The sequence below is a fragment of the Lepidothrix coronata genome, unplaced genomic scaffold, assembly GCF_001604755.1.
Source record: "Lepidothrix coronata isolate B3197 unplaced genomic scaffold, Lepidothrix_coronata-1.0 Scaffold43, whole genome shotgun sequence".
NCBI lineage: Eukaryota > Metazoa > Chordata > Aves > Passeriformes > Pipridae > Lepidothrix > Lepidothrix coronata.
Genome location: NW_016690223.1, coordinates 1,338,803 through 1,364,320, shown reverse-complemented (window position 1 = coordinate 1,364,320; position 25,518 = coordinate 1,338,803). Strand labels below are relative to the sequence as shown.

Genomic DNA, 25,518 nt, shown 5'->3' with positions numbered 1-25,518 from the left:
TTCTCAAAATTTCCAATTTTTGGAAGGCTTGTTTTCTAAGGCATTGTCTTCTGAGAAGAGAGAGGTAATAGTACCAAAAGACAAGAACAGTATACAAAGCAAAACCTGAAAAAATCATCTTTCTTTAAAAAAAGGCAAAATTATAAGGTATGGAAGAATACTGATTCTGAGAAGAATTCTAGTAGCTGCCACTGCAAGCCTTCAAAAGTTTATTTTTTTTCAAAGGAGAATATAAAGAAAAAATATAGGAGATGTCAAATAAACATTTATAGTTTCAGAGAGCACCAGATGTAAAAGGTAGAGGTGCAGGAGTGGACAATTTTGCTCAAATGCAATCCATTTGGTTCTAATTTAATTTACATTTGGCCATGAATCTCTGGTCATGTAAGTTTTTCCCATCTGGTTGCCCAAGTTTCAATGAAGTTAGGTATTTGCAGTAATTCAAAAGAAAAAATACATCCATGAGAAAAAAAGGATTAATGATGATGGCAGCATTTGCCCTCAGAAAGTTACTTGTTTACCCCTGGAAAACAGAAACAGAATTTTTCTGAGCTGACTAGTAACATATTCTTGTAAGATCCAGTAGAAGATACCAGACTATTTAACACACAGATTGGTATTTCTCTCCCAAATGGGATTTTTTTAAGTGGTATAATAAAATAAGAAACCAGTATCCTTAAAGCAGTCAGTGTATGAAATCATAGAATTATAGAATCAGCTGGGTTGGAAGGGACCTCCAAGATCATCAAGTCTAACCCTTAATCCACTACCACCGTGGTTACCAGACCATGGCACTAAGTGCCACATCCACTCTCATCTTAAAAACCTCCAGGGACAGAGAACCCACCACCTCCCTGGGCAGCCCATTCCAATGCCTGATTACCCTCTCTGTAAAGAATTTATTCCTAATATCTAACCTAAACCTCCCCTGGCACAATTTAAGACCATGCCCTCTTGTCTTGCTGACAGTTGCCTGGGAGAAGAGACTGACCCCCACCTGGCTACAACCTCCTTTCAGGGAGTTGTAGAGAGTGATGAGGTCTCCCTTGAGTCTCCTCTTCTCCAGACTAAACAACCCCAGCTCCCTCAGCCTCTCCTCACAGGACTTGTGCTTGAGTCCCTTCATCAGCTTAGTTGCCCTCCTCTGGACCTGCTCCAGCACCTCAATATCCTTCCTGAACTGAGGGGCCCAGAACTGGACACAGTACTCCAGGTGTGGCCTCACCAGCACTGAGTACAGGGGAAGAATCACTTCCCTGGACCTGTTGGGCACACTGTTCCTGATACAGGCCAGGATGCCACTGGCCTTCTTGGCCACCTGGGCACACTGCTGGCTCATGTTCAGCTTCTTGTCAATCCAAACTCCCAGGTCCCTCTCTGTCTGGCTGCTCTCCAGCCACTCTGCCCCCAGTCTGTAGTGCTGCATGGGGTTGTTCTGTCTTGCAAAAATTTTTAATGGCACTTTAAGATTTTGGCATCAAAATATGGACAGAATGTATTTTATGTTCTAGTCTTCTCCAATATTGCTCCATGCTGGGAAAGCACAATCTTCTTTGTGATAAGCACTGAAAAGGGAAACCTTCTGGGCAAAGGCTCAAACAGTCATCTGATCATTGATGACCTGGTTTTGCAATTAAATTAGTCCAGCTCAGTGACGTGCCTTTAGCGTGTTTGGTATGTTCCTAATATTCAATTTCAGGACAGTTAAAACACTGACAGGAGTACACCAAATAAAGCAAGAAGTTTTTGCCATTGTTTCATTTCCTTTTCGAAAATCGGGGAAAAAATTACTAATTATCCAGACAGATCTACAACCCATGTTAACTTCTGTGGACTAACTTTATTATTCAGTTCACTCTTTCTTACTTTTTCCTCTTTGCAGAAATGTAAATCTACTCCTTATAACTGTGTTTATTATGTCTATATCACTGAAAAATTCTTCAAAACACAAGAAGTACAGTTCATCTTTGCAAGAGAATGCTCAGTGTTCAGAGGATGCACTATTTAATTGCATAAACCTTATGAGTTTAATTGGACAACTATACAGGGTCTTTTAAAGTTAAATGCATAGCTAATCTACCAGGTCACTTACGTGAGATGACAGTTCCTCAAGCACTAAATAAGTCAAGTTGTAGTCACTTCTCTCTGTTCTGGACTACCTTTAAACTGCATTAAGAATGTGTACAAATCTCTTCCTACTTCATCTATCAAGACCCATAGTTGACTAACCTCCACTTTATCATTCTTCCTTCAATGAAATGTCCTTTAAAATCTTTTAAAATTACATACTAATTTTGCTTCCAGAACAAAATATTCACTCCATCATCTAATAAATGAAAACAAACAACAATTCAACACTGAAAAGCATCTGAGTGTTCTAACTAAATCTGCAACTCTGATCAAGAGATTTTCAGATGAAAAAACAATAATGCATATGAACTATTCATTCTACATATCAGACAGAAGCACATAGATATCCATTCAACCAATTCAGATTTCAATTCAATCATCCCTCATACAGAATATCCACTTTTATATAATTTATTGCCAAGGCAATACTGACAACATTCAGTATTTACTATAAATTTTTTTTAAACTTCATTAAGTAAACACAAAAACTTCAAAACAAACTTAAGCTAATGCAGAAGACATGTACCAATGCAGAAGAACTGAGCACTTCATTATACTCTGGAAGAAAAAGTGTATTGGATTTAATAAACAGAAAAAATGTTAGTTATTATGCATGGTCAAATAGATTACTTCTACAGTAATTCAATGAGTGTGTTCATATTACTCTTTCTAAGACAAAGATCTCCACATGTACTGAAGTATGATTTTAGTGTAGATACAGAACTAAAAGAAAAGTGAGGGGAAAGAAATATTTTTTAAAAATGAGGTAGCATTTTAGCAATAAACATCAAAATTAAGACAAGACCTGATAACTAGGTAAACTGACACTGACCAAATGAAAATAATTCCAGCATACAAGTAGAGCTATTAACGAGATGAAAAGATAAAAATATGCCTAAACCACAAATCCAGAAGATAAAGATAACACACAAGAAATAAGAGGGAAAACCCCCCCAAACTAACAATTTAGGAGTCTGGGGGGGTTTTAAAGAAAAATGTATTACAAAACTCTTGAAAAAAATAGCAACACTGAAGTGATTTCACTTATGTAATGAACACAATGGTGCTGTAGAATTTTCAAGTCCTACCAATTCTCCATGTCCCCAATAGTAACTTATATTGATGTCATGTGAAAATGTATTTTACATCCCAGTTAGACAAGCACTCAACTGAGATGCATGAAAGCATAAGGACAAAATTGCCTTTTTTACTCTGAATTTCTTTACAATTCAGTTGAGAGTTAAAAATCATAGACTAGCTTTAAATTCATCACACGGTTAAGAATACAAATGCCATAAAAAGTAATACTAAAAAGATACTATTCTTTTCAGTCTCAATTCCTTACATAATTACATTCTATGGTTAGCCTAGTAAAACTGTAGGTTTTCATGAGACAGTAAATAAACAGTAAAGAAACTTCCGAACACCAGAAGTAATTTCATAGTTAAATACCTTGTGATACTGACCTACCCCGTGTGAAAATTCATTTTTACTCAACTACTTTATTCTAGTCAGGTTATTTCTTCTTTTTGAATGTAAATAAAAGCATATAGCTTCATTTTAAAGATAAACAAAGCTAAAATCTATAAGACGAGTTTCAGTTTTTAGTGAAACAGTAGCAAAAAATGCTTTAAAGCTCTTAAAACTGCACTGCTTTCAGTTTGAATATTTAATGCTTGCATGTTATAAGCACTTTCACATAACTGTAAAACAGAGAGGACACTTGACAATGCACTCTTCACACTCATGTTTCAGTAGCTGCATGGCAGAAATCAACAGGTTTCTGTTTTCCTACAAGTCACATGCATGTGCTTCCTTTCACTGAAACAGTGCTTAGGAAAAGCAGCTTCCCACCTCTTTGCTTTTGAATAGTCAATCTGCTCTAATTATTGTAGTCAAGAAACGGTGCACTCTTTTTATTATAAAACAACTTCTGTTAAATTCAGTACTTGCCCAAGTACCTGGAAATTTTAAACAGTCATCAGATTAAAGCAGAGATAATGAAAACATTGAACCATAATGTTTTTAGCAAGCACCCCTAACTACAAAACCATCCAAAATTCATAAATACATGATAAAGATTCCTCTCTGATAAGAATTTTAAATGTAGTACATGCTATGATCATTTTTAATAAGCTAAATATATCTTGTTTCAGAAAATAAGAGTCCAAAGAGGGGGGTTACTAGAATAAATTCCACTTGCTTAAGCACGTATTTTTAACGGCACAGTTCTTGCAAGGTGGACCAGGAAAGACATGTGAAGAAGGGGAGACCACTGCTCTGATTAAATTGCAAGTGCTACACTCTTATCTGACTTACACAGTTGTGTAATGTTATTTCAAAGTGCTACCCAATAAGCATGAAAACAGATAGAAAGCTATGCAGTTATACAGCCAAATTCTACCTGCTGTAAATACATTGGTTCAAAAGTGTCAATTAAGTATCTTTTGTAATGAACTGTAAGTGTTCTAGCAGTAGCTGAATTATCTACAGAGAACACATGAAATGTCAATTTCTGTGTGAAAATGGGTCATTTTAATCATGTTTAGGTTCAATAGCTAAATTACAATAGCACACATGAAAACTTCAGTCAAGTGAAGACAATTTCTTAGATTTTGAAAGCAAACAACACAATTGCAGTTACTTTTTTCCTTAAAAGAAACACTAGAAATGTTGAGCTTTTTTTGACAGGGAAGACAAATATAAAATGTGACGAAGAATAAGAGAAAAAAATATAGTTAAATGAAGAGATTTCAGAGGTTTATATTGAAAACAGAATGGATTAGATTCAGAGGAACCAACATTAAATGACCAAGCAAGATTTCTTCATTTAATGACTGGAGAAAGAGGAATCCAATTCAGAGTGTGGAAAAAGCAGACAGGCATCTCTGATGCTTATCCAAGTCCTCCCCCTTCCTCACACTGCTTGTAAATGATGTGCCAAAGGTGAACTCAGATGAGATGTATTTCTTAAAATCGACTCTTTTGAGACTTAAAGGTTCTGATTCATTATGACATTCTTAACACAGTGAAGATTTCAGCTTCATTCAACTCTGGTCCCAAGGCTAGGGAACTGCTCCTTTTCTCTCCCATCAGTGCAGTAACACCATTCTGTGTTCTTTACTTTGCCCCTTGTGCCCCACAGTTTCTCTCACAACTCTAAGCAGGTCCCACTGTCCGTAGCCACACCTTTTACTATCATTCTTTCCTGACAAAAACTGCATCTCTCTGTACTTACTCTCTTGCACTGGTGTGGCAATCTGTTGCTAATCCCTTCTCATACCAGTTGAACTTCCTCTTGGTTTCAGGCTATAATTTAAAAGGAATATACTGACATTATCTGTACTATTTCCCGGCTTCAGAAAATAAGATTTTGTATCTCTTTAAAATAGTCCCTCCCAAATCCTACCAGATTCTATTTGAAATGCAAATATCCTAGAGGGAACTACCAGCTATCTATTTTTAGAAAACCCTTCTGCTGCTTCTAACAAAGACTTTTAGATCTGCAGTCCCAGATTTCAATACCACTGGTAGCTAACGCAAAAACCAAAAAACATCCATTTTAAAATTCTCTCAAAAGTAAAATCCTGCACAATTTTGACTCTCTGAAATCTAAAAAGCATATCTGGAGATGAAACTGTACCTTACAAATAATTAACAACTAACATCAATAGTCAGAGATCACTATGTTAGGTACTATGTACGTATTTAATAAGAGATAAGCTTTTATCCTAAAAGCTTGCAATTAAGCTTATTAGAAGTGACACAAAGACATGAGAAAGAGACAAGATAATAATACAATAATTATTATTAGCATAAAGAAGAGTCATAGCATACCATTTGCCTAGTCATTGCAAAGTATTAGCACAGTCAAGCATTTTTTTAGAAAGCATCTGAAAATGAAAATGTAAGTGGCTTTTCAGATTTATGTGGATCTTTCCTTTTTCATGTCAAGACCAGCTGAAGAAAGTATGAAGGCTTTTCAGGGAAAACTAGACCAAAGAAGTTTGACAGGCCTAAGACCAATGAACTGAAAGCTCAAAACCTAGTAGAACAGACTACTAGATCTTGTTCTATGATGTGCCTAGAATGGAGGTCTTCCACTCTTCTCAAATGTGTTATGATTTCAACAAGATAAAAATCTGACTTTGTGATCTTGCTCAATTCTATCCACACTTACTGGAGAGTCATATACTCACCTCATCAGTAAGAAACTCCTTACTCAGACCAAAGTCTGTCAGCACCACATGGCCATCAGAATCGAGGAGAATATTCTCAAGTTTTATATCCCGATATATAATCCCCAACTGCAAACAGAATATAAGAAGAAGTATTTCCAAATAGTGTAACCACATCAAGGACACATCACTGAATGCATTTAAATATGAAGTGACCAAAATTTCCATTATTAAGATAATCTGATACATGAAAGTTGCACCTCAAAAAGGACAATTTTTAAATGCCTTTGAAGAAGTAACTTTAAAATTACTTGAAAATTATCAGAAATTACACTTGTGTTAATGTCTTAAATTTTAAGGGGCATACTACATCTCCCTTGAAACTTGCTGTTGAGTGCACAACTCAGTTCAGCGTTCACTAAAAATGAAAATGGATGCTATGTTTTAGACATAGACCATACACACATGCTTTGTAATAGTCTACAAATCTACCTCTGAAAATTGTAATAATTTTCATGTCTACAATTGTGCTAGAACTCTACCACTCAATTGTGTTGCAACAAGGACAACTGAACAACACTACAACCCAGAACTTGTTCACGTTCACTACAAATTAGTTTTACGGACACAGGATTACTAAAAATTAACAATCATTTGTCAATAAGACTACTCTTCACAATGCAGACAAAAATTTGTAGCCTTAATCTGGTGCACAAGAAGAGATACTTCATGGGGAATTATTTCTAATTATACAACTAATATCCCAATAGTAAAGTTGCTCTGAACTTAAAACAATCAAAAACAATAGTTGTCCTTACTAACTTTATATGATGCAAAAAGAATATACAGCTGTAGGTCCTCAAAATCAGCACTAGGACAAAGTTACTTTACCTTGTGGAGATGTTCAAGTGCCAAAACGATTTCCCCAATGTAAATTTGCACCTCACTTTCTGAGAATCTCTCTCTGTGTGAAAGATGAGTAAACAATTCTCCTCCATTTATATAGTCTAAAAAGCAGAAAAAAACAACCTTAGAATTTCACTTTCTGACAATTTAATTTTCTTATTGGAATAGTGTGAGGTACTTTGTAAGCTATTTAGTAACATGTTCTGCTATCAGATGCTTTTACTTTATTGTAATTCACTAATATTTCATCATGTTGTACAGTACTCAATTTCCTTCTTAGAGGACTGAGGGAAGAACAAGACCCACTTTTAAATAAGCAGCAAAACAAAATAAGCCTCAAATATTCATAAATTATAAAGATGGCATTTTTTGCAAAATCAGTCTTTCAGTTATTTAGGAATATGAAAAGAAAGGAGTACAAATGATACCTACACAGTATTTGTAGACTTTTGAAATACTCTTGTGAGCAACAAGGCAGACTGACATAAAGGCAATTCAGAAAACAGGTATTAGGTGAAATAATCAACTGTGGACAGTTACAAAATTTTCCCCTCACAAGAGAAATTAAGATGGCAAAAATTACTGGAGGAGATTATTTCCACATACACTCCCTCACGGAAACTACTTTCATTCTTTGCAGGCTATGACACAAGGTTTTCCCACAGTAAGGGAGAGGGGGAAAAAAGTAACTATTACAACAGAGCTTCACTGCAACACAAACACATTTTAGATGAAGAGCTGTTTATGCTAGCAGTGTACATTACAGCCATTAATTTGCAACCTCACAGCCCCCATTATTGTATTTGAGGTCTACATGTACAGAGCAGGGAACACACTCCACATCATCTTACACAATATTTTCTTCAAAATTGTTTCTCTAGATTTATTGGTATAAGACCTAAATGCATTGGGATTTATCTTATCCATCTTATAAGACCTAAATCCTTTGGACCCTAAAAGGATCCAATCCTATTGCAAGTTAATAGTTTGAAGGAGAAAGTATGTATATATAAATCACAGACATTCTGATCTCTCTCCACTTTTTAGTTCTCCAGTTGTCTATTTGAGAAGGAATATTAGTTGAATTAAACAATGTAAGGAAAAGTATTTATCCGTATCAGTAAGCATATGAAAAAGATTTCATGAAATACAAATAACCTCCATTTTACAATTGCTTCCTTCTTCTAAAAAACTTCAGCACAGAAAAAAAGATAACAGAAACAAATTTTTTAAATATTTCTAGCTGGAACCGCTAACTTAGTATAAGGTAAGCATTGAATTCCCAGGCACTGTCCTAAGGACTGTGACAGATCCAAACCAACGCTGCCACAGGAATGGCACAACAAGCTTAATTCTATGCAGGTTGTAACATTAACCACAGCCCAATGAAACAATCAGCCTTCATGTTCTTGGTGCTAGATCAAATGCATGGCTGACATAGTGGAAAAAAAATTACCAGTTAGTTCAATATAAACTTCATTTGACAATACAGATTATTTAGCTTTTTTTTAAGTATTAGTAGGTTAACCTTGCATAACAAGCTTTGTATAGGATTGGTGGCATTCACATGGACACAACACTTAGTTCTTTCAATATAGCTTAAAGCCAATGTAAAAACTGGAATCAACTCCAAACCCTGCATTCTGGAAATCTGGCAGAAGTGTAGCTGCACGTCTGTACTTGATTCAGTCTATTCATACAGCTATGTAATCTGACAGCATGAAGAACTGTACTAAAGACTGCACTGAGGCTCCAATTCTAAAAACTCTTGAAGCTAAAATGGCATGTTCTCACACACCAAGTTCAGCCAGGTACAAAAAAAAGACAGACACTGGTTTCCCCCAAAATTCAGAAGCCTCTGAAACACATACATTTCAAAACTAAACTGAAATGATTTACAAAGACTTACATAATGAGACATGGAAAAACTTGTAACAAACAATTTATTTCCCTCAGGAGGGTAGAAGCCCAGTTGAATTACAAAGTAGCTTTACGTCATGTTAGGTAGAAAAAATTTACACTGTTAGAAAAAGTGATTAAAAGAAAGTTTTAAACTCTAATTATTCCCATTTTCTCCTAAAAGAGAAGGAATAAAGGACCTTTCTGGCCCCAGTGGATATTCTGAGAATGTATATAGAACTTAGGGAAAAAAACTAGACAGAAGGCTGTAATTATACATTAGCTATAAATTTCTTGCTTCAAACATCACCTTAACATTGTATTATGGTAGACACATGCCCTGTTTGCACTATCTGCTATGTAATGTTCTTCAGAACGACTGAGCTTGCTCCTCTCTGACTCTTACAAGAATATAATATCAAGCTTTTAACTTTCCTTCATATAAGAGGTTTTTATGGCCTTCTAATTATCCTTGTAACCTAAATTTCTCCATTACTATGTATTTATTTTTAGGTAAATACATCCATCTCAGGTTTGAGGTTGGGGTGGTTTTTATTTTTTTTGTTTCCTCCTTTTTTTAATATTTCAAATAGGATCTGTATTCTATACAAAAGTATCTTGACTTAAAGAATGGTACTAAAATATTTATAATAAATATTCACATTCTGTCGCATTTAATCTCTCAAATTTTCCTAAGTTATTAGCATTAAATTATAAACACTAAATTTGCTGCTGATTTGAAAGGTAGAAATATTTTTAATTTTGGAGTGGTACCAAACCTTATGAACAAGCTCTATTTGCAGCACAGAAACGTGTGATTTTAGATTATCTCTTAATACCCAAAAATTGATACATGCAAGGTACCTCAATACTCAAAAGATCAAATTATTTCATAACAAAAGTTTTGGCATCAAATGCTTCCAGGTCATTGATGAATACACATATACATTTTTTGCTGCATATTAGTCACAGATACCACTAACCCCGCCAGTCAGAGTAGCACACTGAAGTTCAAACAGGAAACCCACAAATACAGACACTGTTGAAGATGAACAGTATTTTCCTTCCTATGCTCTCTCATGCAACCTCCAAACATACTGTACTTAAGGCCACATGAAAAAAAACTACAAAACATTAAGATAAAAGGGCTTTTTTTTTTTCATTAACATAAGACTTAAATCCACAAGACTACTCACCTAAAATGAGATGAAGCTTTGTATCTGTCTGGAAGGCATAATGTAACGTGACTAAAAATGGTGATTGCCTAATGTGCTCCAAGACTTGTCGTTCTGTCCTTGTGTGCTCAGTTGTTTTGGCTTTTTGAACTATTGTTGCTTTCTTCAGTACTTTCATGGCATACAGTTTTCCAGCATCATGGCCGCTTACTTTCCTCACTAGGAACACTTTTCCATAGGCTTAAAAAGTGGGGAGAAAAACAAAAAACAAACCAAAGACACAAAAAACACAAGTTACCTATTGTACTACAGATCTGGCTGATACTATTATTATTTTCAATTACTCATTGTTATGGCAAGCAGTAATCATTCAGGCTAAAATCTTCTAAAACACCTTTTCTGTTTCAGATTGAACTTTTCTGAGCAAAATTCAACCAAATGAGCTTCACAATTGAACACTGCAAGACTAGGAAAACAATCAGTTTCAGTATTTAGAAACAATTTTAAGAGCTGAGGATTTCTTCCTTTGTAATAACCTAAAATTCCTATATCTAGATTTAAGCAAGAGTGTGGAGTAAGAGATGCTATTTTTTTGTCCTCAAAATAGCCTGCCCATATTTGCACAACTTACATATTTTCATTATTGGTTTTATAGCACTGAAGTTCCAAAAATCCATAGAAAAACCAATTAATTCTTCCCATCAGTATTTAGTACATAGGAACTTTCTGAGGTTCCCATACTGGACTTAAATGAGAATAAGCTAGAGGAATTCTCAAAAATAAAGTTTTCTGAATACACACAGTAAAAGTAGTCTTCCCAGAGTTTTAAATACGCTCTACACTGAAATAATAAGTGGCAAACACGGACATCCTTTACTTTTTTATTTTTTTTTTTATTAAAAAGGACTTCTGGGAACTCCACATGAGTCAATACGATACCTCTACTGGAAAAACCTGTAGAAATAGTCAAGGTTAGAATTAGTGTGCAGTCACAAAGCCATGATCTCACTGCAATTACAGCGATATGGTGTGACAGCTTGCATGACTGGAATACTGTCACGGATGGTTATACACTTTTTAGGAAAGAGGTCAGCAAGGCAAGGTGGTGGCGTTGCTCTTTACATGAGACAGCAACTGGAATGCATCGAGCTCTGTCTAGGGGTGGATGAAGGAGGAGCCAAGAGCTTATGGGTAAGAATTAAGGGATAAGCTAACATGGGTGACACTCTTATGGGTGTCTACTGTGGGCCACCTGATCAGGAAGAGGAAGTAGATGAGGCCTTCTACAGACAGCTGGAAGTAGATCACATGATCACAGAGCCATGGTTCTCAGAACCACCCTGGCAGCCGCTGGAAAGAAAGCACAGCTTGGCACACAGGAGCCCAGAAGGTTCTTGCAGAGCGCTCATGATAACTTTCACATGAGGTGGGGAAGCCCACAAGAAGAGATGTGCTGCTGGACCTTGTACTAACAAACACAGAAGGACAGGATGGGGATGTGAAGACTGGGGGCAGCCTTGGCTGCAGTGACCAAGATGAGATAGTGGAGTTCAGAATCCTGCATGAAGGAAGTAGGGCAATAAGTAGGATTACAGCCCTGGACTTCAGGAAAACTAACTCTGGCCGCTTCAAGGGTCTACTTAGAGTACTCTCATAGGTTAGGTCTCTAGGTGGTAGAGCAGGTCCAAGAGAGCTGGTTAATATTTGAGTATTACTTCCTCCAAGCTTATGATTAGGGCATCCCTATGAATAAGAAATGAAGTAATAGGGGCTGAAGATCTGCATGGATGGGCAAGGCACTTCTGGCAAAACCTGAACAGAAGAAGGAAGGTTACAGCATAAGGAAAAAGGGAAAGGACAGTTAGGAGGAATAGAGGACTATTGTCAGAGTATGGTAGAGATGTGTCAAGGGAAGCTAAGGTCCACTTGGAATTAAATCTGTCAAGGGATATCAAGGACAACCAGAAGGGTTTCTTCAAGGACATCAGTAGCAAAAGGAAGACTTGGGAAAATGTGGGCCCACTGCTGAATGAAGTAGGTGCCCTGGTGACAAAGGGTACAGAGAACTTGCTTCTTACTGCTAAAGCTAGCCCTCAGAAATCCCAGACCCTGGGGGCTTTTTCTTGGTCAAGGATAGGGTTAGAAATCATTTAGGCAAACCTGACACCCACAAATTCATGAGCCCTGAAGCTATGTATCCACAAGTGCTGAGGCAGTTAGCAGATGTTACTGCTAGGCTACTCTCACTAATCTTTGAAAGGCCACGAAGAACAGGAAAGATTCCTGAGGACTGAAGAAAAGCCAGTATCACTCCAATCTTCAAAAAGGGCAAGAAAGAAGACTCAGAAAAACATAGGCAATTCAGCCTCACCTTCATCCATGGAAGGGTGATGGAACAACTCATCCTGGACCAGCTGGGAAGATGGAGGGGCAGCAGTGCATGTTCTCTACCTTGATTTCAGCATGGCTTTTGACACCAGCTCCCATAAAATTCTCATATGTAAGCTGAGCAAGTGTGGGTTAGGTGAGTAAACAGTGAGGTGGATTGAGATCTGGCTGAATGGCAAAGATCAGAGGGCTGTGATCAGTGGCACAGAGTTCTACCCCAGAGAAGACAGAGGGGATCTTATCAATGCATACAAATAAATATATTAAGGATGGGTCTCAAGAGGATGGGGCCAGACTTTTTTCAATAGTGCCCAGGAACAGGATAAGGGGCAACATGCACAAACTAAAAATATGAAATTCCACATGAATATGAGGCAAATCTTCTTTACTTTGATGGTGACAACACACTGGAAGAGGCTGCCCAGAGAGGTTGTGGAGCCTCCATCTCTGGAGATATTCAAAGCCCACTTGCATACAATCCTGTGCAACATGTCCTAGGTTAATCTGCTTTAGCAGGGATTGGACTAGGTGGCCTCCAGTGCTTCCTTCCAATCCCAACCATTCTGTGTTTCTGTAGTAGATACACAAACAGAATGTTTGTATCCTTCACTGTGTGAAAGAATGAGTGTTACTTTTGTAGATGTAAATAATTATAATTGCTCAAAGGGATCAGGAGGAAGTAACAATGATGTGGTTGACCTATTTAGATCAAGGTACTTAAGTTCTCTTGCAAAAAGGTCTTAAAAACACTAAACGGTCATGGGTGCAAAGACAGGGATCCTCTTATAAATTAACAGCTATATTAGCAGACAAAAAGCTAAAAGATTAAAAATAAATATTCAGTTTTTTCAGAGAAAGCAGGTCACCACAAAAATTCATCCTGCCTGATTCAGTCATAGATAAACAGCAATGAAGACAATTTTCTTGGTTTAGTAAACTATCCACTGCAACAGAAATTGAAGCTTACTGCTGAAAACTACCACAGTATCAAAATAGTAGCTGAAAAAATAAAATGGTAGATAAAATTTCAAACAGGTAGATGTGAATTCACATATCATAATAACATACAGTGTTGAAACTGAGAAGAAAAAAAATAACTGGAGTTACCACAGATAACCCTATGAGAAAACACCAGTAGTAATCAAAAAAAACAAACAGAATGTTAGAACTTCAAGGAAAGTACTGAAGAAATGACACAAGTGTACCATCCCCCAAACCTTCAACACAAACCCAGAAATCCCTTATGCTGTGGTACAAAATCTTTGTGGGCTTATATCTTGAATGATGCACACTATTTTGGTCTCTTCTGTCCCCAGTTCCCCTCCTCCCATTAGAAAAAAATAAGTATAAAACTTAGAAAAATAAAGGAAAGGGTAAGAGAATTCCTCTAATTATAAACGGAAGTAAACATATTTCCACTCTTTATTTAGTCTGAAAAAGTAGACTACTTAAGAAGATTATATAGAGTTTAGAGAAAAAGAAAATTATATGAAGGTAAGTAAAGACCAAATTTTCATTATTTCTAGGAATAAAATAATTAAGGCAACAAATTAAATCATTAGGTATCAACATTAAGTACATAAAATAAATATGTTGTTAAGCTGTTGAACTACTGCTACATAATACCACAGATGTCAAAAATGTAGATGAATTCAAAAAGACTATATAAGTCCCTGAGGGAAAGGAAAGCATGGCAAGTGTTGCTAAACACCGAAGAGAATCTCTGGCTCAGGCAGATCCCAAACTGCAGGCTGCTACAAGTTCACTAAGGAAATCATCATTGCATGCCTCTCTTAAGCCACTACGAGACGGAACACTGAACCAGCTGGTTGCTTTGTCCAACCCTTATAACTACCTTCACATTACCTTCTCAAAAGGAATGCTTAAGTATCTCTAACCTGAAAATACACTAGACTAGAGTATACTGTCCTGATGTGAGATATTGAAATTTAGTTGGTCTTTAAAAATGCTGTAGCATATACTATGCTTCCAGCAAGCAAACACATGTAACTCCGGATTATTTTCTGGATTTTTTTCCAGACAGGTAGAGTCTTTTAAACTATCCAATGACTTGTGGGCTTTTTTCTACAACCAAGTTCTACTTCATTCAGTATACAGAAGTGATACTGCTCATATACTGAACAATTCTTTTTAAGAAGTTCTTTACCTGACTCATCACACCCAAAGGAATCATGCTTGGCTTCTTATTGCAGAACTCATTATCTGCAATAAGAGCTTTCATATTCACAACATATCTCTCAAGAATGGCAAACAGACTCAGAATAGGTGAGTGTAAACATCTTTCTATTTTGGGAGACAAAGGCGAGATACACAGGACAATTTCAAGATTCTCAGTATTGTATTGCATTCTCCGACTTTGTAGGCATGAGATCTCTAAGTTGGATTCAATGGTCACCAACTGGTCATCAAGAAATGGATAAACAGATGTAAAAAGATTGTTTTAGTAAAATAGGCACGGGCCATAAATCCTGTCATGATGTACAGGCACAGGTGATCTGAATCAAGGTTGCACAGACCATAATATTGTAACCATAGTAATACTGTTATGCATATGCGCAATGTTATTTTCCAATATTGGATATTAACTTATTTTTAGCACCTGAAAAACAGATCCCTACCACTGAAATGACTGTTTTAAATAAACTGCTTCCAAAAGTAATATTGACATCTTTATAAGGAGTTACTTCTCAAAAAATGTAGATAACTCTTCTGCATTTCCTAATGCAACAAAAATAGTGCAGACAATGGCCTTATCTTGCATTTCCCAACTGCTTAAGAAGCAGCCCTAGTTTTCACCAGTTTTCAGCTGAAGCTTGAAACTGAACTTCCTTGTTGCCTCTCTGAAAAGCCCAATCTAGAGCATTAAACACAAGTTTTCTTAGATTCCTAGGAAACAGCAGTTTTATCAGAAATGTTGGAGAACATTACATTAAGCTAAACTAAAATTTTAAAAAAGCCTCATGATTTTAACACTTGGCTACCAGTATCTTTAATCACACTTTATAAAACCATGCAAAATCACGTCTTAAGAGACAGAATGCAGCATGTACTACAGCTTTACACATAGCATAGGAGAAAATTATCTCGTTAGTGTAAGAGCTGAAAGGAAATCTCTAGAAACAATACTATTGTTATCATAAAAGAATTTGCAACATAGAGCTTTACCATGGTACAAATTGTTTCTTCAGAAATCTGAAAAGAACTGACAGAGTGATGAGGATTCTCAGCATTTTTGATGAGAATAAATCTTAAGTAGCACTATTTTAATCAAATGACTCATGATATATTCAACACCAGAATCTCTGATATCACCACAAGAACTCTACTTAAAAGACAACACTGCAAAAGCAATTCATTTGAGTGGCAGCAAGGAGAGAGCACATAAGCTAATTGCAATACCCTTACCTGGTAATTGTATTTCTGAAAAGCTTTTTTAATTTCTCATAGAGAGACATTTTAATGTTCATTCTCATAAAATCTAATGCACATCTCATCTACTGCCAAGGCAGAAATATTTAGCCAGCAATATATCCCCCATAATGAATTGCACAGTCACAAATATTCATGCCCCAAATTCATTAAAAATATATTAAATGGTAGAAAAGACTATATAATACATAGACAAACACAAACTATGTTACACTGACCTTGCAGTTTATTAAGAGAAATAAAATAAAAATTTAAAGAAAAGAGTAATTACTAGTTGCAGATTTATATGGATATCAGCCTTTAAGATGATTAAGAGATTTCATAACAGCAATTTATACCCAATTTCCACTCAATTTGTGAGACAGAAAAATACAGTTGGGTGCTAAAACTTTCTTTTCACTACTGCCTTTTTAATGAATACAAATTCATAGTAATATATCCTAAGTATATATATTCGTAAGTATAGATAAAAGTTTACTTAGATATAAGTATTTATATAAGTATGCATATACATAGTAATATATCATATCATCATTATAAGCATATCACCATCCTAAGTAACAGTTCAGCAGGTCATTAGAATATTCTAAAATACACACTTGCTGAAGGACAATGAATTAAAAATATAAAATACTCTCTGGTTCTTTGTTCTTTCTATATAAATGAAAGCACATTAAGCCACTGCAGCACGCCAGCTAATTCTTGCAGAGAAAAAGGCATGCAATTCCTATTGTTTATAGCACATAGGATGGTTTCTGTGGACTTTTAAATCCATCAAAACTTACATTTGTATACAGATAGTTTTTTAAATCAATCTTTTCAAGTGTTAGCATACACTACACCTCATTCTTAAATTACTTTTTTACTGTCAGTGTAAAAGGAACCATGAGACAATAAAGGAAAAGGCTCAGAGGTACAAAATAAATTTCATTGTATTCCTGCATGATATATACCTAATGACCTCTTTTCTCTCTACTTTAGATTTAATCTTCCTAAGGAATTTGGAGGAAGAACTCTCACTGTGCAGGTATCTGTCTATATGAATTAAAATTTGGGAGGTGGCAAAGTTAGAAAGGCATATAGCTCTAGCACGTAAAAATGGGGGAGAAAGCCAAGTAAAAACCTTAACAAATATCAAATAATGGCATTCTGAACAAGTATTTCCAAATTTTACTGCCTATGACGAAACTGTCAAAAACGAAGCCAGTGATGATTAATAAGAAAGGCAAAAAGTGTCAGGAGTGTGTAAGTTGCATCTTAAAATATACTTTATATCAGCATTTTGCTCTTGTTCCTGTTTTGCTTTTTTGCCTTTTTTTAAAAGTGTTATTACAGTAAATAGGTCTAGCAGGCAATACATGCCTAAATTTTTTTTCATTTTTAAAGCAAGTAAGTTTTTAGAAAGCAGCTCACATATGCAAGACAATCTACCACTGGATAAGCATGACATTAATTTTTAAGTATTACAAAAATTAAGGTAAATAATTTTCTTCAAAAATTGTTTTAAAGGTAACTGCATACTGCTGAAGTTTGATGAAGCCAGAACAATTAACCAAGAGCTGCCTGGATCATATTTTTACTTTCGTCTTCCCTTCTTAAATGTAGGATTGTGATTGCTATTCTCTCCAGTTATACTGAACCACTTCTGCCATTACTTCCAGCAGGAATCTTTGCTACTATCTCCAATTAATGTCCAGACTCTTTCAGAGTTCTCTGATGGGTGAATAAGACAAATCTGTCCAGGTTCTTTGATTGAACACAGTTCCCTCTTTTCAGTCTGTTCTTCATACAGAAAAATAATTTCCTATTTCCAAGGCCTGTCTCCAATTAGCCATCCCACCTACCGTTCAGGATACATTCTAGCTGTCCTCAGAAGCAATTGAAGTAAAATATTTAATTGGAGTTTGGAATTATTTTTAATCACTCACTAATTTTGGCTTACACTCCTAAGCACAGTATCCACACTTCTTTATTCCTCCTTCTTTTATGAGAGAATATTTTATATTTTCTTCAATATGATTTGAAAGAACTAACTTCCATTTTATAGTCCTAACTTTATCAGAATACTTTCTAACCTCTTAGATGAAACTTCATTCTGTGTTCTTGTATAACAAGATCTTTGAGATGGCTACTTAAACCTGACATTCATCTCACTAATTTTGTTCCCTTCATAGCAATAAATCCTTCAGATTCTAAGCAACTTCCACATGTAAGGATAATATTCTTCCCATGTAAACACTTAAATCAAAAAAATCATGAATAAAACATTCTCTTTTATATGTGCTAGTTAGATTCTTGTTTCTCATTATTTTTTGTCTCCATGAGTGGACTGTAGTTCAAGAGGTAGACCGGATTATTAGTGAACATGCTCAGGAATCACTTGTATTGTCTCTTAAGCACAGTTGAAAGAGTGAATGAAAGTGCCATTTATTAAAGTTGAGTAGAAAAAAAGGAATAATCTATCCACAAAAAAATGCGTGGCCCAGAATGTACTCTGACAGTGTTTTGTTATTTTAAAAACATATTTACAAAGAATGAAGCAAATACGCCAAGTGGGTGTGCATAAATCAACACAGCCACCTTCTCCTGTTGTTCCCTTCCTGCTTTGGGAAGCAATTAAATTGATGAAAAGCAACCTTCTTCTACAGAATAGACACTGGTTTTCTACATCCCACAGAGACAAGCTTTAACTAGATAGAAGGGACAAGATGGAAACATGAATTCAGTGGACAGGAAATCTGAAAATTCCATATTTGCAAGGCTATACAGTAACAGAAGGAGAAGAGGACTTAAATGAAAACAAAAACAGACTGCAATTGCAAAAAGTATATACTGAGTAGAACACAGGCAAGTCAGAGAAGTCAAGCAAGTGATAACAAGCTCCCAGAGCAACAAGTACATTATTAACAGCTTTATTAAGAGTGGCATACTGTCATGTATTTTGTTTTACTGATGTAAAGTGTTACTGATTTCTTCAAGTTTATTTATTAATATCCCTTTAATGCAATTAAAAGGATATAACTCAGACTCTTGCTTTTTTGTCTTTTCTGCAAAACTCAGGTCAAAAGACGAAAGTGTATACTGTGATACTATTTTAATACCAAAAATCAAAATATAACAACATGCCTCCAATTGAGAGAGTGTATAAGAAGAAAACAGATAAAAAGAAATATAAGAAATCAATTCAAATTAAAGAAAAAGTAAGTATGAAATTATGCTAAGACATGGCATGTAAAAAATGTCATAACAAAGAATTGCTTCCACAGGAGAAACATCAGCACACATGGAAACTATTTCTAATAATCTTAAATATTTTTATTTTTAAAACATAAAGCTTAAAAATGAAGTTTTAAATAAACTTTCACTGCTGTTACCTGAAGAGAACCACCACCAAGTCTATAAGAAACTACCACAATTACATATACTTAAACAAAGTATCATTGAATTTAACATGATTTGCATATCTTCTTTGGTTATTCCAGTTGCTTCATAGCAGACTATACTTAAAAATATTGCAATTAGTTTAAGTAGCATGTACAGTCATCACTTAATGTAACTGTGAGGTTTCAATATGTTCTGCCTTGTGTTACTGTAGGTTGATTATCAGTTTGAAAACACTGCATGCTGCAAAACTCCACAGTGAAGCATTTTAAAACAGCATCACAGTTTTATTTAGTATTAGTTGTACTACAGTACTATCAGTAACACCCAAAACCTCAGACAAGGATAAAGTTTTCACTGCCAGAGTAAAGATAACTCTTGTCTCTTTGCCTATAGTAATAGTCAAAATGTTTCTCAAGTTAGAAAATTAAACATCCTCAGCAAGAACATCTTCGGAAGGTTGCAGAATCTCTGCTACTGGAGGCTTTCAAGAATGAATCCCCATCAGGGATGAGGCAGGTGCAGCTGACTGTGACTTGGGCCAACCAATTAAGGGCCCTGCTTTCAGCTATGCCATGTTCCTGCAAACACTGACAACTGGTAGATGGTCACTCCCCCAAAAGCAAAAAGAACTAGGTCCATTCTGATCAGGTCACTGGCATTTAATGCTGTCCAATAATTAGCATGCAACAACCTCTGACATATGTAGCGCACAAGTCTCAGTTGTGATAGGCTTGAGACTGAACAAAGCTTTTTGACTGCCCTGATGGTCTAGATTTCTGAAGCAAGAACCTCAGGTTATGGTTAAAATTGCATTGTAAAAAAGTGTGGGGAAAAAAAACAACCAAAAAACCATCAAATACCATAAAAACTACTCTTCCTACAAATTCCATTCCAGAATACCCAAGGAGTCCTAAAGTTTGTAGGAGTCTTTTAGTAGACTTCAAACTGTTTCAAGAACTAAGACAGAAGATGTTTCTGGAGCAACAAGACTACTAGAGCAGGATGAAGTCAGACAGGCATGCTTTGTCAGCTTTTTCTTTTTTTACTTCATACATACACACACTGTCAATTCCGTTATGTAGCCATTGAAGTAGACTTTTCTGAAAGGGATCACCCAAAAATTATACTGTTAACCTGAGAGAATAGGATAGCTTTGCACTGTGAGCCTATGCATTACCTGCTATGGTTAAGAGCATCCCAGGCTAAGAGAAATTTGACCAATCTGTTCATGAAGAAGAGAGGGCGTGGAAAGTAGCAATGAACAACAGACAACAGTTCAACAGCAGCAAAAGGATATTTCAGAGGTTTTGCCTAAAGACAGTAGGTCAGGCTACTAGTCTGAAGTTGAAGACTGACACTTAGAAACCACCAAAACTTACTTTGTATCCCAAATGCAATAGTTGTAATATTAGGGTGATCTCAGACTAATGGTAGAGGTAACAAAAAAGGACAATATTGTGGTATGGGACAAGTTTTCATATACACACACACACACGTATAAATACAAATTCAGCCAATGTTTCCATCAGCAGAAGAGAAAGACATTTTCACATAAATGCATAATGATTTATAATTTCATTTTTGTCAACTCCACTCAGAAAAACATAGTTGCTTCTACCTATGAATGTTCAACATTTATCTACAAATATTAAAGCTTCCTTGCCTCTACCTCTAACTACTGAAACTTAACAGCAAGAGTTGCATTTTTAAGCATATTACATCTAAATTTAAAAAACCCCTTACTTCAGAAACAGAAAAATATACTCTTGGGTGATTTAACAGCTTAATAAATTTATGACAGAATCTATATGACAGCTAAAACTGAAAATCAAAACCCTATGCTCTTTTCAGTGATGTAGCAATTTGTGCAATTATGGCCTCACTGCTACTCATTAATGGCTGATAACACCCAAAAATTTAATATAACTGACGTAAAACTTTTACAGACCTTGATGATAGTCCACCTACATGATCATCCCAATCTGCTCAACAATGCCTCTGATGTAAATACTGACTAAAGAAAAAAAAAATGTAAACAATCTAAAAAGAATAAAAGCCATTACTTCTGATCTGTACACTGGCCTCTGTGTGTGTCCCTTTAGCAAAGGAGAGAGGTTTTTTTCCTGGTTACAGTCAGTAATCCTACAACATCCTACAATGTGCTGAAACCTACAGTACACCAATGAACATTTTTATCTTAAAAAATACTGGGGTTTGACTAGGGCGGAGAGAGACTTGTGGAGCCAACATGAACTCTCAAACAGATTAGTTAAAGAGTGGAGCATCCGATTCAATAGTTTACTAACATTACTGGTTTTTTCCCAAACACTGTTTGAAAACTTATTAAAATTATCAAGATCATGCCTTAACTTAGATCAGGTTTTTCACAAACTATATTAAATTCTCACAAATATTCTTTCATTTTTTTTTTAAACAGTGCATTTTTAAAAGTGCTGTAAGTGCTGCAATGTGATCTCCAATTTTGCGCAATATTTGTGAGAAAAAAAATACAAAACTGGTATCTTCCTAAGGAATGTTCCAATTACCAAAACCTCAACTAGAAAACAAAATCATACATAAGAGTAATGCTTCCAACATTTAACTTAAAAATAGTGCATCTTACCCCCTGTTCCAAGAACTTTCAGGAGCTCAAAGTTTTCAATGCCAACTTTCTCTGCATGGCCTGTCAAATTTGCTGAGGGAAAAAAAAAATCATTTCAGATATATAGTACATTGAAACATCATTCTGTCATCTTACTGCACATTCAGTAAAACCAAGTTAGCAGATGAATTAAATAAGCAACATGAAGAGGACATTCCAGTTGCACATTATATTCGACTTGAAAAGCAAGGGAAAGTAGTTTTCTTGCTGCCATCGGTGTACCTGAAGGTACAAAACCACAGAATAACAAGTGAAGCCCATCTAGTTTGTATACACCATTTTCCATCGTATCACTGGGCACCTCTGAAAAGAGTCTAGTTCCACCTTGTCTGTAATCTCCAATCACACAGTTATATACAGCAATCAGGTCACCCCTTAGCCCTAGCACCCTGAATACTCTCATTTTCATGGATTATATGGTGCTTGGGATGACACAAACAGAGCTCCAACAGTTGCTCGTGATGTTAACACAGGATAACTAAAGACTCTCCACTACTATCAAGCAGAAACGACCTTGAATCTGCATAATTCAGGAGTACGGAAAAATCTAAGTTATTACAAAGATGTTTCATTTGTTGCACAGTTTGGAAAGGTTCTGTTTATACAAGTCTATACCACTTTGAGTACTTTTTTTCTAACCTACACTTTTCTAAGCAGGGAGGTGAAGAGCTCTGTTTAAATAAAGGAGTTATGGAGGGTGGGTTTGTAGTTGTTTATTGGGTTTTTTTCTTTTCTAAGCTGCTACAAGAAAGCCTTAATCAGTTGCCATTTTTTTCATCTTTCATTCCTATCATAATATTAGCCATCCATTTGCAATTATGTGACCATTCAGCAAAACAGTTCTTTCAAATGATCCAGGTTAAAAGCAGTAAGAAAAAAAAAATAACTAAGTGTCATGGTTTGAGATCCCCAAAAAATCTAATTCCCTAGTCCTAGCCCCCTGTCATATCTCAATCCAATGTGAGATGGGTTTTTTCCAGACAAAACACACCAGACTTCAAATGGGGGAAAGGGAATATATTACAATGACTGTACAAATAAATATTATAATACATTATACACACGATCACAACTATCTCTACCATGACATAAGTATTTACAATGGATCAGATCTCTTCTCCCCTCCAAATAAAAGTCCAGGAAGGAAGAAGGACAGATCCCTTCCAGTCTCTAAGCAGAAGTATCTTCTACAGCAGCAGTCATCTGTTCTCTCCACATGCAGCAGCTGATAGCTGGATCTCTGCCAGCATTCACGAGGGGGGTATCCAAGCCCCCTCGGCCCCCGTCGTCTCCAAAACGAGGGTCTTCTCTTCCATGGACTGCGTAGCAGGGACAAGCTCACGTCACCACATCATATCATGAAATGCAGGGGTATCTCCGTGAAAGTCCCTTCCTCAGGGGTTCACCCCTGAGTCAGAACATCTTGGGCAGCATTCAGGTGCAAGCCTTTGCCTCAAGAGTTCTACCAGAGCTCCTGTGCTCCGTCTCAGGCTGCCAGGCTTGTCAGCAGCAGTGGGGGGGGGCCAAGGTCAACTCCCCCCGCATTCCTTCTCCGTCCCGGTCCAGCTTCAGGACGCTTTTGAGCTTCTTAGCCCCTCTCCCTCTCCGGTGCTGCATGTCCAAAACTCCTCTCCTTAATAGGAGTCCATGTCCCTCCTTTCCAAGAGGGGTCTCAAAGGAGTTTGGGGGGTCTGGTTCAGTTCTTACTCCCAAAACTCTGTCTCTCAGCTGCTGGCTCTCGTTCTCGTCCTCTCTCTCTCCTTCCAGGAGTTCTCTCCTGCTTGGCTGTAATGCCTCTGCTGCTTCATCTTATCTCTTCTGGCTCTGTGCCACCGTTTCTCCAGTCAGTGCCGACTGCCGCTACTCCTGCCGCTGCCCACGGTGGAGAAAACTTTCTTAGCTCTCAGCTGCAGGCACCTAGTCCAGCTTTATGCCATTCCAGGTCCCCAAAGCCCCCCCAGGGGGCTTCTGCCCTCTGCTCCTCGTGGTCTCAGAACATGGCTACCACTTCTATTACCCAAACTACAACTCGTCTCTTCCGTTTGCTTGTGGTATGTTTACATTTTGCAGGAGCGCCCATTGGACAAAACTTCAAAACTTCCAGGGGTTACCACCCCACACCCCCCCCGGGGTTTTACCATTTTCTTAGCCTCTGAGGGAAAACCTAGTTCAAACCACTACACTAAGTTTGATTATTTCTAACCAAGTTAGTTCCCTGATCCAGTTTAATGAGCAGCTACATAAGCACTTTTACTTGCACAATTAAAGATGCAGCACCAAGCAGCAGAAGCTGCAGAAGCTGGCATGGCACACAAGAATGCCTCAGAAACTTCAAGACAAACTGTATGTTTAAAGGGTAGTAAAGAGAAAAACTCAGTTTGGATAGGAGATGCTGATATTAACTTACTCATTTCACAGAAATTCTCATTTGGTTTGACATTTCTTATCAAGACACATGCTCCCTAAATTAGTACCAAAATGTGTAGTTAATGTCCGTTCACAGAATTGCAGTAACTCAACAACTCAAAACAAACCAAAAACACAAAGCTTTTGAAAGACATCCCTCTGCAAAGGATGAACAAGTATAAAAGACCCAAACACTAAATAAATTAAAAAGCAAATTTGTGATTTATTCCAACAATCCTACAAGTCTGTACACACAAACAAAATTCACCTAGTTGGGTCAGGGCAATATTTGTGCTCTCAATGCAAGACACAGATGAAATTTCATCTAAAATGAGATTATTTTCAATTCTTATCATTCATCTTTCTGAGGGATTAATCAAAGTTGGAATAAGTGTGGAGAGACCACTTGAAATGACTGGGAGATCATAAAGTCTAAAAGAGCTTACAGGATTTTTTTCTTGTGTAAACAGTACACATGACAATTTTTGCAAATCTGAGGGAATCTACAAGCTAACCTAATACATTTTAAAAATAAAATAAAAAAACACACACACAATAGTCAAATTATTATCAGAGAAACCTTACTTTTGTGATCCGTTCCATTTTAATAATGTGTACTAGGCAAGACAGTACCAGAATCCTTAATAAACCAATGAGTCAATATGCACCACAGGAGCTGAACTGAAGCTTGCTGTGCTATTTTTCACCGCAAACAGAACAAATAGTCATGCTAATGTTACATCACAGTCACAGCTTAAGACAACAGTAAGGAAGCTGCATTCATGTGCCAAGAAAGGAGTAAGGTAAGGCAAACCCAGACTTGAGTTAATGTCTATTCAACTGGAGCATGTCATGTCACAGGAAGCAAACTGCCTTTGAGCAAGTTAATATTAGATATTACTCTTCTTAACAGGTACTGAGAATGATACTCAACATACAC

At 36.4% G+C, this 25,518-nt stretch overlaps 1 protein-coding gene across 5 annotated transcripts in view; it reads right to left on the bottom strand.

Annotated features, from left to right (window-relative positions):
• Positions 1 to 25,518, bottom strand: part of RPS6KA5 (ribosomal protein S6 kinase A5) — an 88,869-nt gene that overhangs the window by 43,110 nt on the left and 20,241 nt on the right. For 2 of the 5 annotated variants that reach the window (XM_017813837.1, XM_017813840.1), the window contains exon 1: positions 6,330 to 6,435. Coding sequence is in view for 1 of the 5 variants with exons in the window: in XM_017813835.1 (XP_017669324.1) it covers positions 6,330 to 6,437; positions 7,200 to 7,315; positions 10,310 to 10,528; positions 22,134 to 22,205 (515 nt within the window). In the remaining 4 variants the exon portion in view is untranslated. Of the gene's footprint in view, positions 1 to 5,368; positions 5,440 to 6,329; positions 6,438 to 7,199; positions 7,316 to 10,309; positions 10,529 to 22,133; positions 22,206 to 25,518 lie in introns of those variants that run through there. The other 3 variants (XM_017813835.1, XM_017813838.1, XM_017813841.1) reach the window with 3 other exon arrangements.